Raw genomic sequence first — 18,616 nt, 5'->3', positions numbered from 1 at the left:
ATTGTATTTCACATTGTGCTGTAGAAAGACAATTGAAGGAACAAGCTGGGGTTAGTTTAGTTGGTTAGAGCACAGCCTTGTAACACCAAGGCCAAGGGTTCAGTTCCCTATACCAGCCAGCAGCCAAAAAAAAAATCAAGTTAAAGGAGCAAGTTGCTCATAAAGTAGAGGAAGCAAAGATGTTCTCTAAAAGGTTCAAATTTACCAACAAAGATAAAATTTTGGTTGATATGGTAAAGTAGCCTTAAAAGTACATATTTAATTTACCCTGGAATCAATTATAAGAAAATGTAGAAACATTAAAAACTTAGCATTGAATTGCTCCTCTGTAGTACTCATTTCAGGATTATTAAGTCTTAAATTATTATGCTTTACTGTATTCTGGTGCACTATGCATAATTGTATCTGATGTGAAAATTTACTTCAACATTTTTTTTCTTTTTCTTTTATTTTATTTTTGGCAGCCAGGCAGTATGGAGATCTGAAACCTTGATCTTGGTATTATCAGCACCTCACTCTAACCAAGTGAGCTAACCATTCAGCCCAATGTTTATTTTCTTATTTAAGTGCAATCAGCAGTACTTAGGGCTCTGCAGAGTAAAGAAGAAAAAGGTTAGAGTTTATTAGACAGCTTCTCTGTGGCCAGCTCTCACTACTTAACGTTTTAGGGACTTAAGGCGTTCATGGAAATGAAGTAAACATGTTGTATATCAAGACTTTGTACCTTCATCTTTTTCTTTCCAGAGGTGATGCTTCAATCTTTTACTGCCCCAAACCACTTTTTTATTATGCCTTGTCAGTGTACCATTCTTTTCTGCATATCCTTGCATCTCTAATCCTACTTTCCCCACCTACTTCTTATCACCCTCTCTAGCTACCCACTCACCTCCTTCCTTTTTATTTTTAACTCATTATGTGTCACAGCCATTCTGCTTCCTGCCCACCCAGTCTCTTCCCATGCCAACAAGTATAGATGTGAATGGAGCCACTTGGAGACCATCCTGCCAGTCTAACAAGGCCTGACTTTCCAGCTCTTCTGATTATTTGTGATCCAACAGCCATAGATAGGGCATCTAAGAGAGTTTAGAAAGCTTTTTTTGTTCTTTTGATAGTCTGATTTTCTTTTAATCGAAGTATAATTTACATATGGTAAGATTCATCCTTTCTAGTGTATAGTTTTGTGAGTTTTGACCAATTTGTACAGCTGTATAGCCACCAACATGATCAAGGTAAAGAGGAGTTCTGTCATCCCCTGAAATTCTCTTATGCTCTTTGGTAGTCAACCCTTCTGCACACTCCCATACCCTGACAACCACTGATCTATTTTTACCTTTGTCACAATGTCATATAAATGGAACTATATGCTGTGTAGCCCTTTTTAAAAAATTGTGATAAAATACATGTAACATAACTTTTCCCATCTTAACCATTAAGTGTACAGTTCAGTAGAGGAACCAATCTCTAGAACTTTTTCATTTTGTAAAACTAAAATGCAGTACCCATTTAAAAACTCCTCACTCCCCTCTCCTCCCAGCCCCTGGAAACCACCCTTCTACTCTCTGTTTCTATGAATTTGACTACTCTAGGATACCTCATGTAAGTAGAATCATACAGTATTTATCTTTGTGACTAGTTTATTTTACTTAGCACAAAGTCCTCAAGTTCATCCTTGTAGCATATGTCAAAATTTCCTTTCATTTTCATGCTGAATAATATTCCATTATGTGTATATACCACATTTTGTTTATCCATCTGTCAATGGACACTTAGGTTGCTTCCACCTTTTGGCTACTGTTAATAATGCTGCTATGAACATAGATGTATAAAAATCTCTTTGAGACCCTGATTTACTTCTTTTCAACATATACACAGAAGTGGAATTGCTGGGTTATACAATAATTCTAGTTTTGTGAGGAACTGCTGCCATACTGTTTTCTATGGCAACCTCACCATCTTACATTCCTACCAACAGTGCATGAGGGTTCCCTTTCTCCACATCCTTGCCAACACTTATTTTCTGTTTTTTTGAAAATAGCCATCCTAATGGGTTTGAGGATGGTATCTCATTGTGATTTTGATTCACATTTCCTTAATGATTCATGATGTTGAACATCTTTTCAGGTGCTTATTGGCCATTTCTATATCTTCTCTGGAGAAAAGTCTATTCAAGTCCTTTGCCCACTTTTTAATTGTTTTTTTTGAAATTGTTGAGTTTTAGGAGTTCTTTGTATATTTGGGATATTAACCCCTTATCAGATATGATTCGCAAATATTTTCTCTCATTTCTTGGATTGCCTTTTCACTCTGTTGCTTGTGTCTTTTGGTACACATAGTTTTTAATTTTTGTGTAGTCCAATTTGTCTGTTGTTTGTTGTTGTTGCCTGTGCTTTTGGTACCATATCCAAGAAATCATTGCAAGTCCAATCAATATCATGAAGCCTTTCCTGTCTTTTTCTTAAGAGTTTTATAGTGTTAGCCCTTAGGTTTAGTTTAGGTATTTGATCCATTTGAGTTAATATTTATATATCATGTAAGGCAAGGGCCCAACCTCATGCTTTTGCTTATGGGTATCCAGTTTTCCCAGCACCATTTGTTGAAGACTGTCCTTTCCCCATTGTGTAGTCTTGACATGGTTGTAAAGGTTTATTTCTGGGCTCTCTATTCCATTGGTCCATATGTCTGTCTTTATGCCATTACCACATTGTTTTGATTACTGTAATTTTGTAATGAGTTTTGAAATAAGGAGATGTGAGACCTCCAACTCTGTTCTTTTTTTCAAGATTATTTTAGCTATTCAGGGTTCCTTGAGATACCATATGAATTTTAGGTTTGATTGTTCTATTGCTGGAAAAAAACGTCATTGAGATTTTGATAGGAATTACATTGAATCTGCATATAGCAAGTGCTGATGCCAGCCATTTAGTCCATCTCTAAAGAACTGAGGGTCCTGTAAATTTAACCTATCAGTGCAGTCTTTTTAACATTATTAACTGAAGAAAAATCTTAGGGTCTTTAAGATTAGGAAAAATAATAAGTCAAAAGGAGCTAAATCAGGACTGTAAGGTCCTGATTTTCCATTGAAACTCTCACAAAATTGCCTTTGTGTCAGGACAGGAAAGAGCAGGAACAATATCATGGTGGAGAAGGACTCTCTGGTGAAGGTTTCGTAGGTGTTTTTTTGTTAAAAGCTTTGGCTAAAATAAGCAGATGTTATGGTTCTTTGACCTTCCAGAAAGTCAACAAGCAAAATGGCTTGAGCACCCAAAAAAACTGTTGCCATGACCTTTACTCTTGACGGGTCTGCTTTTGCTTTGACTGGACCACTTCCACCCTTTGGTAGCCATGGCTTTGATTGTGCTTTGTTATCAGGATCATACTGGTAAAGCCATGTTTCATCTCCTGTTACAATTCTTCAAAGAAATCCTTCAGGATCTTGATCGCACTTGTTTAAAATTTCCATTGAAAGCTCTACTCTTGTCTGCAGCTGATCTGGGCACAACAGTTTTGGCACCCATGGAGCAGAAGGTTTGCTCAACTTTAATTTTTCAGTCCAAATTGCATAAGCTGAACCAATTGAGATGTCTATGGTGTTGGCTATTGTTTTTGCTGCTAATTGTGGGTCCTTTTCAATTAGGACACAAACAATGTTAATTTTTTCCTGGCAAATTGATGTGGATGGTCTGCTGCTGCAGGCTTTATCTTCAACATTGTCTTGTTCCTTCTTAAAATGAGTTATCCACTTGTAAACTGCTGATTTCTTTGGGACATTGTCCCCATAAACTTTTTGTAAAGCATCAGTGATTTCATCATTCTTCCACCCAAGCTTCATCATCAATTTGATGTTGTTCTTACTTCAATTTTAGCAGAATTCATGTTGCTCAGATAGGGACTCTTTTCAAACTGATGTCTTATCCTTTTTAATGTCTCAAACTAGCTTCTGTTCAGATATGTTATAAAAAGTTATTATGAGTTTATTTTAGTGCAAAAGAAATTTTGCAATCCATGCATATTTTTTTCATGACCTACATTCTCCATGAACTTTTTGAAGACCTCTTGTATTAAGTCTTCTAATCTATATACATGGGATATCTTCATTTACATGTCATCCTTAATTTCATTCAGCAATGTTTTGATTTTTCAGGGTATAAGTCTTTTACCTCCTTGGTTAAGTTTACTCCTAAGTATTTTATTCTATTTGATGCTATTGTAAATGGATTTATTTTCTTAATTTTCTTTTCAGATTGTTCATTGTTAGTGTGTAGACATGGTACTGATTTTTGTGTATTATTTTATATCCTGCAACTTTGATAAACTCATTTATTAATCCTAACAGTTTTTTGTAGACTCATTAGCGTTTTCTACGTATCATTATGTCATCTGCAAACAGATCATTTTACTTCTTTCTTTCCAATTTGGATGCCTTTTATTTCTCTTTCATGCCTAATTGCTCTGGTTAGAACTTCCAGTGCTATGATGAATTTGAAGTGTCAAAAGCAGGCATCCTTGACTTGTTTCCAATCTTAGAGGAAAAGCTTTCAGTCTTTAAGCATTGAGTCTGATCTTAGCTGTGGGCTTTTCATATATGGCTTTTATTATGTTACATTTGTCTGCTTCTATACCTAGTTTTATCAAGTGTTTTTATCATAAAAGGTGTTGAATTTTTGTCAAATGTTTTTTCTGCATCAGTTAAGATGATCATGTGGTCTTTTAAAATTCATTCTGTTAATACAGTAAATTACATTGTTTCTCGCTAAACCATCTTTGCATGCCAAGATCTCTTCATTTCCTTTTTCTGAAGTTGCAATTTTATTTTATTTTTATTTCTTATTTTTTTTATTGAGACAGTTGATTATACATATTTGTAGGGTACAGAGTCGACTATCGATACCTGTGTTTTCATCATTTTTTTAATAGTGTCTTTCAAAGAGAAGTTTTTAATTTTATGAAGTCCCTGTCATCAATGTTTTTAATGGACCATTCTTTTGGAATTGTATCTAAAAATATATTTGCTTGTTTCGGTAATGGGCCACAATAATCAACTACATTGTATATCGACAAAATAAAATTTTTAAAAAATATATATATATTTGCTTGACCCAAAGTCACAAAGATTTCTCCCTATGTTTTCTTCTAGAAGTTTTATAGTTTTATGTTTTATAGAAGTTTTATATTTCTAGTTAATTTTTGTGTAGGATAGAAGATATGGGTTGAGATTTATTTTTTTTATGTTGTATCCAGCTATTTCAGTACCATTTGTTTAAAGAACTATTTTTCTCCTGTGAATTGCCTTTGGACCTTTTATATTATGATTATCTTTATTTTAATAATTTCCAAATATTTTCATTTTTGTGTGTAGATCCATGTTTCTGTCTAGGATCATAGTCTTTCACTTGAAGAACTTCCTTTAATGTTTCTTGTAGTATGTGTCTGCTGGTAATGAATTCTCTGAGTTCTTGTTTGTCTGAAAAACTCTTTTATTTCAACTTCATTTTGAAAGATATTTTCTCTGTGTGTAGAATTCTGGGTTGAGAATTGCTTTCTTTCAGCTCTGTCACTCCATTATCTTTTGGATTGCGTAGTTTGTGATGAGAAACCTACTATACAGTAATCCCCCATTATTCACAGGGGATACCGGCATTATTCCAGTGGATGCCTGAAACCATGGATACCAAACCCTATGTGTACTGTGTTTTTTCCTATACATATATAACTATGAAAATTTAATTTATAAATTAGGCCCAGTAAGAGATTAACAACAATAACTAATTTTATTTTTATATGAGGGGTCTTAGTATTAACTTTTAATTCTATTTTTCCACAAACTTTTGAAGTACCATTATATTTTTGGACCACAGTTTAATGCAAGTAACAAACCACAGAACACGAAGCCTTGGTTATAGGGGGACTATTGTAACTGTTATTTTTGTACCTCTATATAATATGTTTTTATACTTTTTAGATCTGTGGTTTGATATCTTTTTTATTTTTTGAAAATACTTAGTTTTCATGTCTTTAAATATTTCTTCTGCCCTCCTCTCTTCTCCTGTGATTTCAATTACATATTTATTAGTTTGATATTGCCCCACATGTCTTGGATATACTTTTTTTTCTCTTTGTGTTTCAGTTTGGATAATTTTTGTTGATCTGTTTTCAAGTTCACTGATTTTTTGTGCAGCTTTGTCAAGTTCACTGGGCCTGTCAAAGGCATTCTTCATCTCTGTTATCATGTTATTTATTTCTGACATTTCCATTTGACTCTTTCTTAAAGTATTCATTGCTATGCTGAAATTCACAATCTGATCAAGCATGGTATCCTCCTTTGCCACTAAAACCTTTAACATGGCTATTTTAATCCTCTATTTGATATATCCAAAATCAGGTTCATCTCTGAGTACAATTCTATTGATTGCTTTCTCTCTTGACAATGAGGGGTTTTTTTCTTGCTTTTTGATATATTTTGTAATTTTTTATTGAATGCCAAATGTTGTGAATAGGACATTAATGGTAAATAGTATTTCCTCCTAGAAATGGACATGACTCTTCTTCTGCTAGGCTGTTAGTATGCAAGTCAAGTTAGTCTACTCACGGGTTGAACTGGATTTGGATTATGTTGTTAATTAAACACCTGTAGCATTACCTTGTGCTCAGAGTTGAGGCTGGGCTGCTAGAGGTTTTTTCTTGCTGTTGCTGCTCCACACTCAGCCATTGGTCTTTCTTATGTGCTTGTGCCTTACAGGAGGTCTGTCTCTATACTGTCCACCTTCCCACAGTGGAGGGCTGCTATCAGCTTAGTGGTAGAGGTCAGAGTGGGGTTCTATGCTGTCTTCACCCAGCCTCAGTCTTGGGTAGGCCCTTTATCCCATAGGCTCAGGGATGGAGCTTTCTGAGTGATCTTGCCCCCCTCCTAGTAGCAGGGTAAATTCAGCCTTGTATATTTGAGGGTCTAATGTAGTAGTTTCCTGCTCCTCTCCCAGAGATTGGAAACCTCTGAATCCAGCAATATTTTCTGTTCTTCCCACAGAGTTATAGAGTTCTATTCTCTTTGGCCCCAGCCAAAACGGGTCTTCATTTGTGTGCAGGCAAGTAAGTGGGGGTGACAGGATTTAGAAGTAGCCTTCTCCCAATGGCTTTTTGTCCCATGGAGGAGAAGGTGATGGAGTTTGGATGTGTTGTCCCCTCCAAAACTCATGTGGAAATTTGATCTCCAATGTGGCAGTGTTGGAAACTGATTGAGTCATGGGGGCGGATCCCTCATGAAATGGATTAATGCTCTCCCTGGGGGAGGAGGGTTAGTGAGTGAGTTCTCGCTCTATTAATTCCTGCGAGACCTGATTGTTTAAAGGACCCTGGAACCTCCTCTCTCGCTCTCTTGCTTCCTCTCTCCATGTGATCTGCTTGTACTCACCAGCTGCCTGCCACTTTCTACCATGAGTAAAAGCAGCCTGAGGCCCATGCCAGATGCAGCTGTCCCAGAATCGTAAGCCAAATAAACCTCTTTCCTTTATAAATTACCCAGTCTCAGGTATTTCTGTTATAGCAACACAAAATGGACTAAACAGAACAGAAGGGTTCTGGCCAGGCTTTGTGGCTTTCCTACAGTGGTGGCCTCTCCCTCACCCAGCATTTTCTCTCTAGTCTCCCCTCCTGCCTCTAATCTTTCTACTGAGCACCTGATAGATGTCTATGGTAAAGAGCCAGCACAAGGATGAAAGCTCCCCTTGTGTTTGTGGCTCCCAGGAGTCTTAGAAATGCTTTTGATAGCCATCTTGCTCATAGACAAATACCATCCCAAGCATGAAACTGTGAAATCACCTTCTTCATACAGGTAGAGAATAAGTAACTGTTAAACTTACCTAGTTTTTACCATTAACATATAGTATATTTGTTTTAAGATTTTATCAGAGTTGTATTTTAAACTTGAGTTTCCTTAGGTCTAAATATCAACCAAATATGAAAATACTAGAAAATCTTAAGATGAATTTGAAGAATGTGCTAACCTACTTCAAGTATATACTTCAACAGTCAAATCTTTTTAAATAATTGATGTGGTATTGTAGCTACCTAGACTACTCATATAAAAATTATTCCTGCCAGTCAATATTAATTTGTAAATAACACTAAAACAAGGCCTCTTGTTCAAGAATACTAACCTTTCCTTGAACAGGTCCTATGTAGATTCTCCAAGTCCCAGATCTACTGTATTTTATACATGAAATCTCCATTGTCTTACATGTATGCATGATTGGTTTAAAATGAAAGTCAAGAAACTGTATGATTCAGCTACTAAGGACTAGTGTGAAGTCCCATCCCTAATGTGTAGTTCAAAATATTTATATTTCAGATTTTTATTAGTATTTAACTTAATTAAGATTTAAGTGTTATGAAACATACTACTTGTTATTAATTTAATCTTAGTTGGTTTTACACTTATTTCATAATGAATACCTTTTACTTTAATGAATATCTTCACTTTTTGATTTAGCTAGTCAGTGTATTAGCTAAGCTTGCACAAATTGGCAAGTACCAGGCTGTGCTAAGTTGGAGGATAGATGGTGTAACTGAAAAATACTTGTTCCAGAAGACCTGAATCAATGAAAGAGAAAAAATACAATCTTATAGACAGATTCTGAATATAGGAAAATTAGGGATAAATTTCATAGAAAAGAAAATGAGAATCTGGGAGGAAGAGACTATCAGAAAAGCCATCTTGACTAGAACAGGAAATATAATTCATGTGCTTTAATCCAGGAAGATGATTGAGAGATGGGTTCAAGGTCACACAGATAATTATTGAAATAATTGTGGTGTAGGCTGAGTTCTCAAATTCTCAATGGTTTTTGCCACCTATAAACCATAAAATAAAATCCAGAGAAATAAAATATTAAAACATCCTCATTTTTGTTCTTTCTCCTGCTGTAATTATAAGACATTATAATTGTGTGATTTTGACAAATGGATTTTGGAAATAAATATTCAAATCATATTTTCTTCTCTTTAAGTTTTAAAGGGATTTTCTATTTGCATATAACAAGTGTTTAAATTAGTTCAATAAGATTTTAATTGTCAGACTGACAATCGAAGGGCCCGTTTAAGGGCCATTTCCCCTCATCTCTGTAGGGGAAAAATTCATAAGTGGTTTTTTTTTAAAGAAAATGTGTAATTCAGGGAGACGTCAAAATGGCAGAATAGACAGTCCCCAGTGTCACTCTCTCCCATAGCCAGTCAATTTACAGCTCTTAAAAAGCAAAGACTGACAGACAGGGACCACAGGAGCTCAGAGGAAGAGGAGAAGAGTCCTGTGGAGTTTGTGAAGGAGGATAAACTTTGGTAAGAGAGAAGAGACCATTCTGACCATTTCCAGCCCTGGCTGCTTCAGCTCCAGCCCACGGGCAAGGGGGTAGAAGTTGTAGCACATGGAGCAGGAGCTGATAAAAGCCATAGCTGTGCACTTGGCATGAAGTTGCTTGGAGTCTGCAGGAGAGAAGGGGAATCTCAGAGCACAACATACCAGCCCTCAGGCCAGTGACACCATTGACTGGGTTCCTGTGGACCTACGTAGAAGCAAGGGGCTGCAGTTGACCAAAGATAGGAGCTATATACCAAGGCCGGTGAATCATCTGGAGGGACCAGAGCATGGCTCGCCCCATGGGAAGCATGTGGAGTGCAGGGGGGATGCTGGCCTGCCAGGGGAACTTGGGGTGCAAAGTGGGCAGCTGATCTGCCTTCCAATTGGTACAAGCCCACTCAGTGGAGACTGATCAGGATGACAGAAGTGTATGGGGTGCAGTTTGCTGGAAAGACTCAGTCCCAGGCCAGAATATCCCCACAGTCCAGGTATATCTGACGTCACAAAACTCGGAAGTGATTAAAAGGCCAACAATTAAAACCTGAGCCACACAAAAAGCCCTCCCCAGAGAGTCAGCAGCTAATCAGCAATTTAGCTCAACCACAGAGTTCAAGTGCTAGTCCCCACAGGAAGTTCCACCAATTTTGGAATTAACCAAAGGACAACAAATTCATTCTAGTGCAGAAATTAGAGGGTGGCAATAGATAATAATCCAGTACAGAACTGGGAAAAAAAATCACAGACCAGAAACAAACCTCTGATATTAACCAGTAAAGGTTTAACACCACTAAAAACACCTATAAACCGTAGAATAGGTAGCAGTCTCCTCAAATGCCCAGGCATCAACATAAAGACACAGAGACTGAAAAAGATTGAAAAAGAACAATGACACCATGAAAGGAAACAAACCAAACAACAGCAGTGGACCCAGAGGAAACAGCAGATTTATGAAATACCTGTCAGAATAACCCTCCTAAGGATGTTCAGGGAGTCACAAGAAAATACAGATAGAAAATTAAATGATATCTGGAAAACAGTCCAGGAGCAGAATGAGAAACTTGACAAAGGAATGGAATCAATTTTACAAAACCAAATAGGAATTCTAGAAATAAAGAATATATTATCTGAACTGAAAAACTTGATAGAAAGCTCCAACAGCAGACTTAAACCGAGGAAAGAATCAGTGAGCTTGAAGATAACACATGAAATTATCAAACGAGAGGAGCAAAAAGAAAAAAGTAAGAAAAATGAAGTAGAAATACAGCAAATATGGGACTCCCTCAAGCAAAATGACCTCCACATAATTGGCATATCCAAAGGAGAAGAAAAAGGAAGAGATACAGAAAGTATATTCAAGGAATTAAAGGCTGAAAATTTCCCAAGTATGGCGAAAGATGACAGCATCCAGGTACAGGAAGCTCAGAGGTCATCAATGAAATTCAAGGAGGAACAACCCAAGGCACATCATAATCAAATTATCATAAACCAAATACAAAGCTCTGAAAACAGCTAGAGAAAAGAAACATGACATTCAATGGAGCCCCTGTACATCTCTCAGCGGATTTCTCAGTAGAAACACTACAGGCCAGAATAGAATGGGATGGTGCATTCAGAGTGCTGCAGGAAAGAGACTGTCAGCCAGGAGGAGTTCTCTGTCCAGCAAAACTAATTTTCAAATAAAAAGGAAAAATAAAGTCTCTCAGACAAGCAAAAGTTATGGGAATTCACCAACACTAGACCTGCCTTACAAGAAATGCTGAATGGAGTTCTTCAGTCTGAAAGAAGACAATGCTAAGAAGCAGCAAGAAAACATTTGAAGGTACATAATTCATTAGTAAAGTTCACAGACAGCATCAGAATACTTCAGTGTCATAAGGGCGGTGAATAAACCACTTACATCCTTAGTATGAAGACTAAAGGATAAACCTACCAAGACAACAAATGTAACAATCATATAAGAAGCAGGCAATATTAAAAGATGTAACTTGAAACAACAAAAAGTCAAAAAGTGGGGAGGAATGGTGCCAAAGCATAAAGTTGGCTGTGGTTCTTTCTTTTTTTCTCAGATATAAAAGTTATTGGCCTAAAATAGTCTGTTATAACTATAGCATGTTTTTTGTAAGCCTCATGGTGACCATAACACAAAAACTTAAAAAAGACATACTAAAAATAAATAGTGAGAAATCCAAGCAAGTCAGGCACAGAAAGACAAATACCACATGTTCTGGACAAAAACTAAAGGCTGGGAGGGTAGGGGTAGCAGGTGACTACCATAAGTGAATCATTGTGCAGTATATGCATGTATTGAAACAACACATTGTACCCCACAAAAATAAATATCAATAAAATTGAAATTTAAAAAACCTTTTAAAAAAATGGCAGAAAGTATGCTTACCCAAGATACCAGACAAAGCTGGTGATAGTTTCTCAATATACACTGAATTGAAATGAAAGGCACTTTTTTTTTTTTTTTTTTTTGTGGCTGGCCAGTTCAGGTATCTGAACCCGTTACCTTGGTATCACAAGGCTGCACTCTAACCAACTGAGCTAAGTGGCTAGCCTAAAGGTACTTCTTAGTTGTAGTGTATCTTACAATATTTAGGAAAATAACTAATTGAAGATCTAAACCTTTGAAAAATGCCAGAGTATATTCATATCTTTGTCAAAAATATTTTAGAATAAGTGGTCTGGGTAGCTTAAACACCCAATAAGTGTCCACGGATCTAATTAAATTCAAGTTTAAATCACATGTTAAATCACTTGTTAGCAAGATTTGTTTCAGTATATTTTAACAAAAATATCCACTGTCTGAAATAACTAAACATTATTTCCTCAAAAAGAACATATTTAGCACACATTGAACTTAATAAAAGGTGAAGTACAAATTTCCTTGAAAAAAAATCTGTAATTCAGTTAGAGCAGGTGAATCAGTGCATGCCTTGCTCAGAAAATCTGAACCTGAAAAGTCATTATGCAAAGGAAGAATTAGAAAGAGCTTTCTTTTTTTGAGGATAGAAATGGGTTGTTAAATTAGTATCTTAGCTTATTGCTTGATTCTGTCCTTTCATGTTTTGATGAAATTTTCTCACTTAGTAAACTTCGGGAATATTTTTAACTTTTCATTTTAAACTAATTTCAGACTTACTGAAAAGTTACAACAAGTATAGAGAGTCCCTGTATACCCTTCACCCAGCTTCCCTCAATGTTAACATCTTACATAACCATAATATAATAATCAAACCAGGAAATAAGCATTGATGCAATACTACTAACTAAACTTCAGTTTTCACCAATGTCCATTTCCTGTTCTAGGAAGCTATCCAGGGTCCCACATTGTATTTAATTGTTATTTCTTCTTAGTTTCCTCCATTCTCTTCCTCAGTCTTATCTTTACTTTCATTTTCTTCATACTTTTGAAGAGTTTCAATCAATTATTTTGCATAATGTTCCTCAGTTTGGGTTTGTATGATGCTTTCTTGTTATTTGACTGAAGTTATGCATTTTTGGCAAGAATACCACAGAAATGATCTTGTGTCCTTTATTCATCCTTTCAGAGGTTCATGATATGTCTCATTACTGGTAATGAGCTTTAGAAATCTTGACAATGGAAACTGTAATGTCTTTTATATAACATATATTAAAATTACTGTAAAATATCAATCATCAAAACTTTTCCCTGTGATGCAAATGATCTCTCAAACACAAAAACAGTGATTAAAGAAAGCCAAAAGCATCACTAGTTAGTTAATGGGATGATTGTTCAATAATGAGAAAGAGAAACAACCTTTTTCTCTCAAATAAGGCAATTCTTTTTTCATTGGAAAGTTAAGAAAGGAATTATCAAGAGAGGAGTCTTCCCAGCTAGTAGAATTGTCTTTGTAATAGAAGATTGTCTTGGTTGAGATACTTAACTCTAGGTAATTTATCAAGTAGAACATTAAATGAGGAAAAAGATGATTTAGTCTTGCATATGTGACCTGGAATTAAGTCATGAAAACCAATTTCTAGGCCTAGCCTATTAGATGAAATCAACTTGTTGCAGCAAATTTTTATATTTTTTTGTATTTAAAAATTCTGAATACAATGAAATAAATCAACGATTTCAAAAGAAATACTACATTACATGTCCCAAACCTTATTTTGACATTTAAGTATCCTCGTATTTTTTATTAAGAAATGAAATTGTATTTCAGGCTTTGATACTGTTAAAAAATATACTACATTGTTAGGTTTTGTTTCTAGATGTTTTTCAGGATATAATGTTTATTCCTCAAAAAAGAATAGATAGAAACTCTTCTGCAGATACCTGCATCTGTCATAATGAAGGTGGGAACTATTCCACTGTAAGCCTACTGCTTCGGTACTTTTTATATTTCTTCATTTGCCACGTTTTCTTCACTAAGAACACTTCAATGAAGTATTTGTGTTTTTATTATTTTGAGGTTGTTGTTGAAAACATTCTTAGACTATAAACTCTGTAATAGAACTGAGTACTGCTGTCCCTTCAAACTAACAGTATTCAGTTTAATGGACAGAATTGTCTATTTTATTTTAGTTCAGCAATCAGCAAACACTGGGAGGCTGAACTGGCTACCCTTAAAGGAAATAATGCCAAACTCACTGCAGCCCTGTTGGAATCCACTGCCAATGTGAAACAATGGAAACAGCAACTTGCTGCATATCAAGAGGAAGCAGAACGTCTGCATAAGAGGGTAAGTTCAGGGCTGCTATCCATAAGGACTTAGGGCTAACACGTTCCCTTGAACAGAGGAAATTTGCATGTAAATTCAGCACAGGGACATGTTCTGGGTATATTTGTTGGCTGTCAGAACATATATATGGGTTATATCATGTGGGTTTGTTTGGTTAAGAAAAATATTTTCCACAGTTTAATGAGAATGAAGAATATACAGCTTTTGAAGTAAAAAGACCTGGTTGCAAATTTCAGTTCTGCCACTTGTTAGCTGTATGACCTTTGGTAAGTTATTTACCTCTTTCAGTTAAGTATTCGCATGTATAGGAATAATATATACTCTACAATACCTGTGAAAATTAATTGAGACACTTAAGTGGCATGTAGTTGCACAGACTCAGTGAATTGCAATAAGTCAATGAGTTGTTTTTATTATTTTTATTATTGTTTTGTTTTAAGAAGGAACAACTTGAGAAATACAGGTAGAATAATTTTTATAAAAGTTGTTAATATTAGGGGCCGGCCCGTGGCTCACTTGGGAGAGTGTGGTGCTGATAACACCAAGTCAAGGGTTAAGATCCCCTTACCGGTCATCTTTTTAAAAAAAAAAAAAAAAAAAAAAGTTATTAATATTAGAGATTTGGGGCAGAAAAAGAAAATCAGAAATCTCAATATCGGGCCGAGCCCATGGCGCACTTGGTAGAGTGCGGCGCTGGGAGCGCTGCGACGCTCCCGCCGCGGGTTCGGATCCTATATAGGACTGGCCGGTGCACTCACTGGCTGAGTGCCGGTCACGAAAAAGGACAAAAAAAAAAAAAAAAAAAAGAAATCTCAATATCATTAGTACCAGAAGTCTAAACTATTACTTACAAAGAATTTTTAAAATTTAATACATAGAAATACATTTACCCAACACGAAGCTGATGCCACTAATTTTTCTTTTTCAAAAGGAGGCCAAAGAAATGAATTCCATAGACATTAAAAATGGGCTTAGTAACAGGGCACAATTTGAGGAATGTAATAGGACCAGAATGACAGGGGAAGTAAGATAAAAATAGAAAAGAGATAAGGAGATAGAGATAGAATGCTGAGTAAATATCATTCTACCCTGTGTATAAAAATAACTTATGAGGGTGGAGGGGGGAAAGGGAAGTTGTTTAATGGGTATAGACTTTGTTTTGCAAGATGAAAAAGTTCTGGAGATCTGTTTCACAACAATGTGAATATGCTTAACTACTGAACTGTACACTTAAAAATGATTAAGATGATAAATTTTATGGTTTTTTTCCCACAATAAAAAAACTTATAACAGTTCATAGCCAAAGTATTCATTAAGGTGCTATCATGTCTTCTTATTGTGTAATCTCTTCTCTTGAGGAATTTGTGCTTTAAATAGTCAATTGAATATTAAAGAATTTAAGAAAAGAAACAGAATCTTTGTAATATTTATAGCTTCCATGCTCCTTTTTCCTTTCTGTAGGTCTGAATTTCCATCAGGTATCATTTCCCTTCAGCCTGAATAATTTCCTGTAGCATTTTTTGTACTGCAAGTGTACTAGCAGCAAATTATCTCAGCTTTTAGACAGATTTTTGCCTTTACAGGTTACATTTTCCTTTTTTCTACATCTAGTCATTTTTAATTATATATTGAACATAATAAATGAGAATGTTGTAGAGACTATAGGGGCTGTTATCTTCCTTTGAATAGTGCTGATTTTTTGTTTCAGTAGGCAGTTCAATTACTTGTGGATTACTTGTAGAGGTGTGGACTTATGTTTTGTTAGAGTTGGTTTATTTCAATTTTTCCCTAATCCTAGGGTAAATCATTTAGTACTAGGAAATTTTTTTCTCTAAGACATAAGAAACTTTCTTCTAAAGTTTCACTGGAAATCTTGAGATATTTACCAGGTCCGCTAAATTGGCAGGACTATAACTTCAAAGTGTCTTCTGTGGTGAGCACCAGCACAGCTTGGTTCTTTCAGTCTTCCAGCTTTTTTCCCTACTCCCCTGGACTCCTTCGATTCTTACCTGTGCGTGTTCAACTGAGGAGTCAGCTAACGATTTGTGAGAGGTCTATATGCTATTTGGGGTCTTCTTTCATTACAATTCCCTCAATTTCTAGCTGTTCCAACTGTTCTGAGGAGTCCCAAAATCCTCAGGCTCCTCAAAGAAATGACTACGAATTTCTGCTTGAATTCATTCAAGCAATGCAGTGAGACTACAGAGTTCCTTCTGGCAAAAAATGTGTAAATGTATATTTCACCCAGAGTGACTGTGTTTTACTCACCAGGGCCTTCAAACAGTTGATTTTTACATTTTGCCCACAGTTTACAATTGTGGAAAGTTATTCCAATAAAAACTACTCCATCATTATCAGAACTAGAACTCCCCTTAAGGAATTTATTATCTAATCGGATGAAGAAAACTAATATATATTAAACATATGAAAACTAATATATATTAAAACTATTATATGTTAAACAGTAAGGAAAAATTTCCAAGATTTTTGAACAGAAGCTCAGTTTTGTGAACCAAAGGACAGGAGAGCCTTGAGGGCTTGAGCAGATAGGAATGACTTTCTAGAGAAAATACTCACTGAGCTGAGAGTTGAGGGTTTGGTAGGGTCTGAATGGTTTACAGAGGTAAGAGAGGACAGTCTAGTTAAACCAACAAACAAGATGGGCATGAACATGGTTTGTTCATAGGAAAAGGAGACTTGTCTGCTTTTAGTTGGAAGTATACACTGGGTATCTTGGGCAATGAAGATGGTTAAGTAGGTTGGGACCAGTGTATGGAGGACCCAAGAGTTTAGATTTGATATTGTAAAAAAAAAAAATGAGTCATTGAAAGGCTTTGAATGGGCAAGTCACACAATGAAAGATGAATCTGTTACCAATTTGCAAAATAGATAAAAATAGGCAAAGATTATAATCAAGTCCACTGAGAGGCCATTGCATTTGTTCAGGCCTGGGTGATAAGGGTCTGCACAAGACTCTTAGTACCTGAATAGAAAGGAAGAAAATTATATAAGAGATAGAATAACAGAATGTAGAAGGTAATTGGGTATTTGGAAAATGCAAGGGAGAGAGATTTACTCTGTTTCCTCAATAATCTGGAATTTATTCTAGTCAACCAAAATTTATTAGAGCCTGATGTGTATAAAGAGCTCCGATAGGGGGTGTGGGTATGGTTTGTGTTGATTTCTGTCTATATTGACTCTGGTTTGGGACTTTTAAGGACAGTGCCCTTCTCTGTTCTCTCAAAACATATCAAGTGCTTATTAAAAGTTATATTGTTCTTTGGGCCCTCAGTAAATTCTTCTTGACTAGAGTACTGTTATCTTTTCCATAAGAGGCACTAGTGATGTGCAGTCACTCTAGTATCAAATGACTTAAATTACATTTTAAGCATATCTTTTCTTCCAGGTTCTCTTAAATTTTGGAAATGTATTTGAAAAAATTCTCACTTCTACAAAGCCAGTTTTCAGACCCATATTTTATTTCAAGGCTGCAGATGGAGGGCAGATGGCCATATCTGATCTTGAATATGTTTCCAGAAGAAATTTTTAAAAACAACTTTCATTATAGGGATTTTTTATTGTCATTAATCACTTAATTTAAGTTTTCCTAACTTTGCCATGACCAAGCCACGTAAATGATTATTTCCTTTTGTCTTTTCCCCTTGTTGTAAGTTTATGTTTTTAAAGAATCTATTCGTTCTAACCTAAGTATTAATTGTTTCTCAAAGTTAATTTTCACATTTTTTTTTTTTTAAATAAAAGATGACCAGTAAGAGGATCTTAACCTTTGACTTGGTGTTGTCAGCACCACGCTCTCCCAAGTGAGCCACAGGCTGGCCCTAATTTTCACATATTGATTCAAAATTTACTGTTCACATATCAGAGACTTATTATGTCTATAGCAAGAAATCCTTTTAATTGTCATTTAATTTAACCTGTGTTCTCATTAAATTTTAGGTGACTGAGCTTGAATGTGTTAGTAGCCAAGCAAATGCAGTGCATACCCATAAGACAGAATTAAATCAGACAATACAAGAACTGGAAGAGACACTGAAAGAGAAGGAAGAGGTATTTGCTACTTTTCATTAATCTGTAATCTAACTTACGTATGTATACAAAATATTAGAGTCTATGTCAAATTCAAACATATTTTACAGAATATAGTAAGGTTGTGGGCTTTTTTAGGATAAAATTTTTCTTGAGTGATATTAAGCTTATTCATGTTTTCCCCATCCTGTTCTATTTGTTATGAACTATGGTGAGGCAGTCAGATGAGATACTGCCTGTGGCCTTCGGTATGAGAATTGCATTCACACAATCAATAGGAAACCATTAGCAGTTAAATGAATTTTACAAGCTGTTGCTTTCCAGTCAAAAGCTTTAATACTCTAGGAAAGAATTTTATCCACAAAGCTTGAAGCAACCTGAAAATATTCGGGTTTTTGTTCCTAAGCAGTGCTGTATGAAAGCCATCAGGTTAGACTTGTTGCTTGTTGCTTAAGATTACTCTGTTCTAGGATAACATACTTGTAAAGATAAATTCATCCCTCTACAAGTC

The 18,616-nt window shown here is 35.6% G+C and overlaps 1 protein-coding gene across 3 annotated transcripts in view; it reads left to right on the top strand.

Annotated features, from left to right (window-relative positions):
- Positions 1–18,616, top strand: part of HOMER1 (homer scaffold protein 1) — a 130,551-nt gene that overhangs the window by 84,492 nt on the left and 27,443 nt on the right. For all 3 annotated transcript variants that reach the window (XM_063087928.1, XM_063087927.1, XM_063087926.1), the window contains exons 6-7: positions 13,902–14,058; positions 18,016–18,126. In XM_063087928.1, coding sequence (XP_062943998.1) covers positions 13,902–14,058; positions 18,016–18,126 — 268 coding nt within the window. The remainder of the gene's footprint in view (positions 1–13,901; positions 14,059–18,015; positions 18,127–18,616) is intronic.

Source organism: Cynocephalus volans, chromosome 2, assembly GCF_027409185.1.
Source record: "Cynocephalus volans isolate mCynVol1 chromosome 2, mCynVol1.pri, whole genome shotgun sequence".
NCBI lineage: Eukaryota > Metazoa > Chordata > Mammalia > Dermoptera > Cynocephalidae > Cynocephalus > Cynocephalus volans.
Note: the sequence above shows the minus strand (reverse complement) of the source record. Positions and strands in the feature narration are given on the sequence as shown.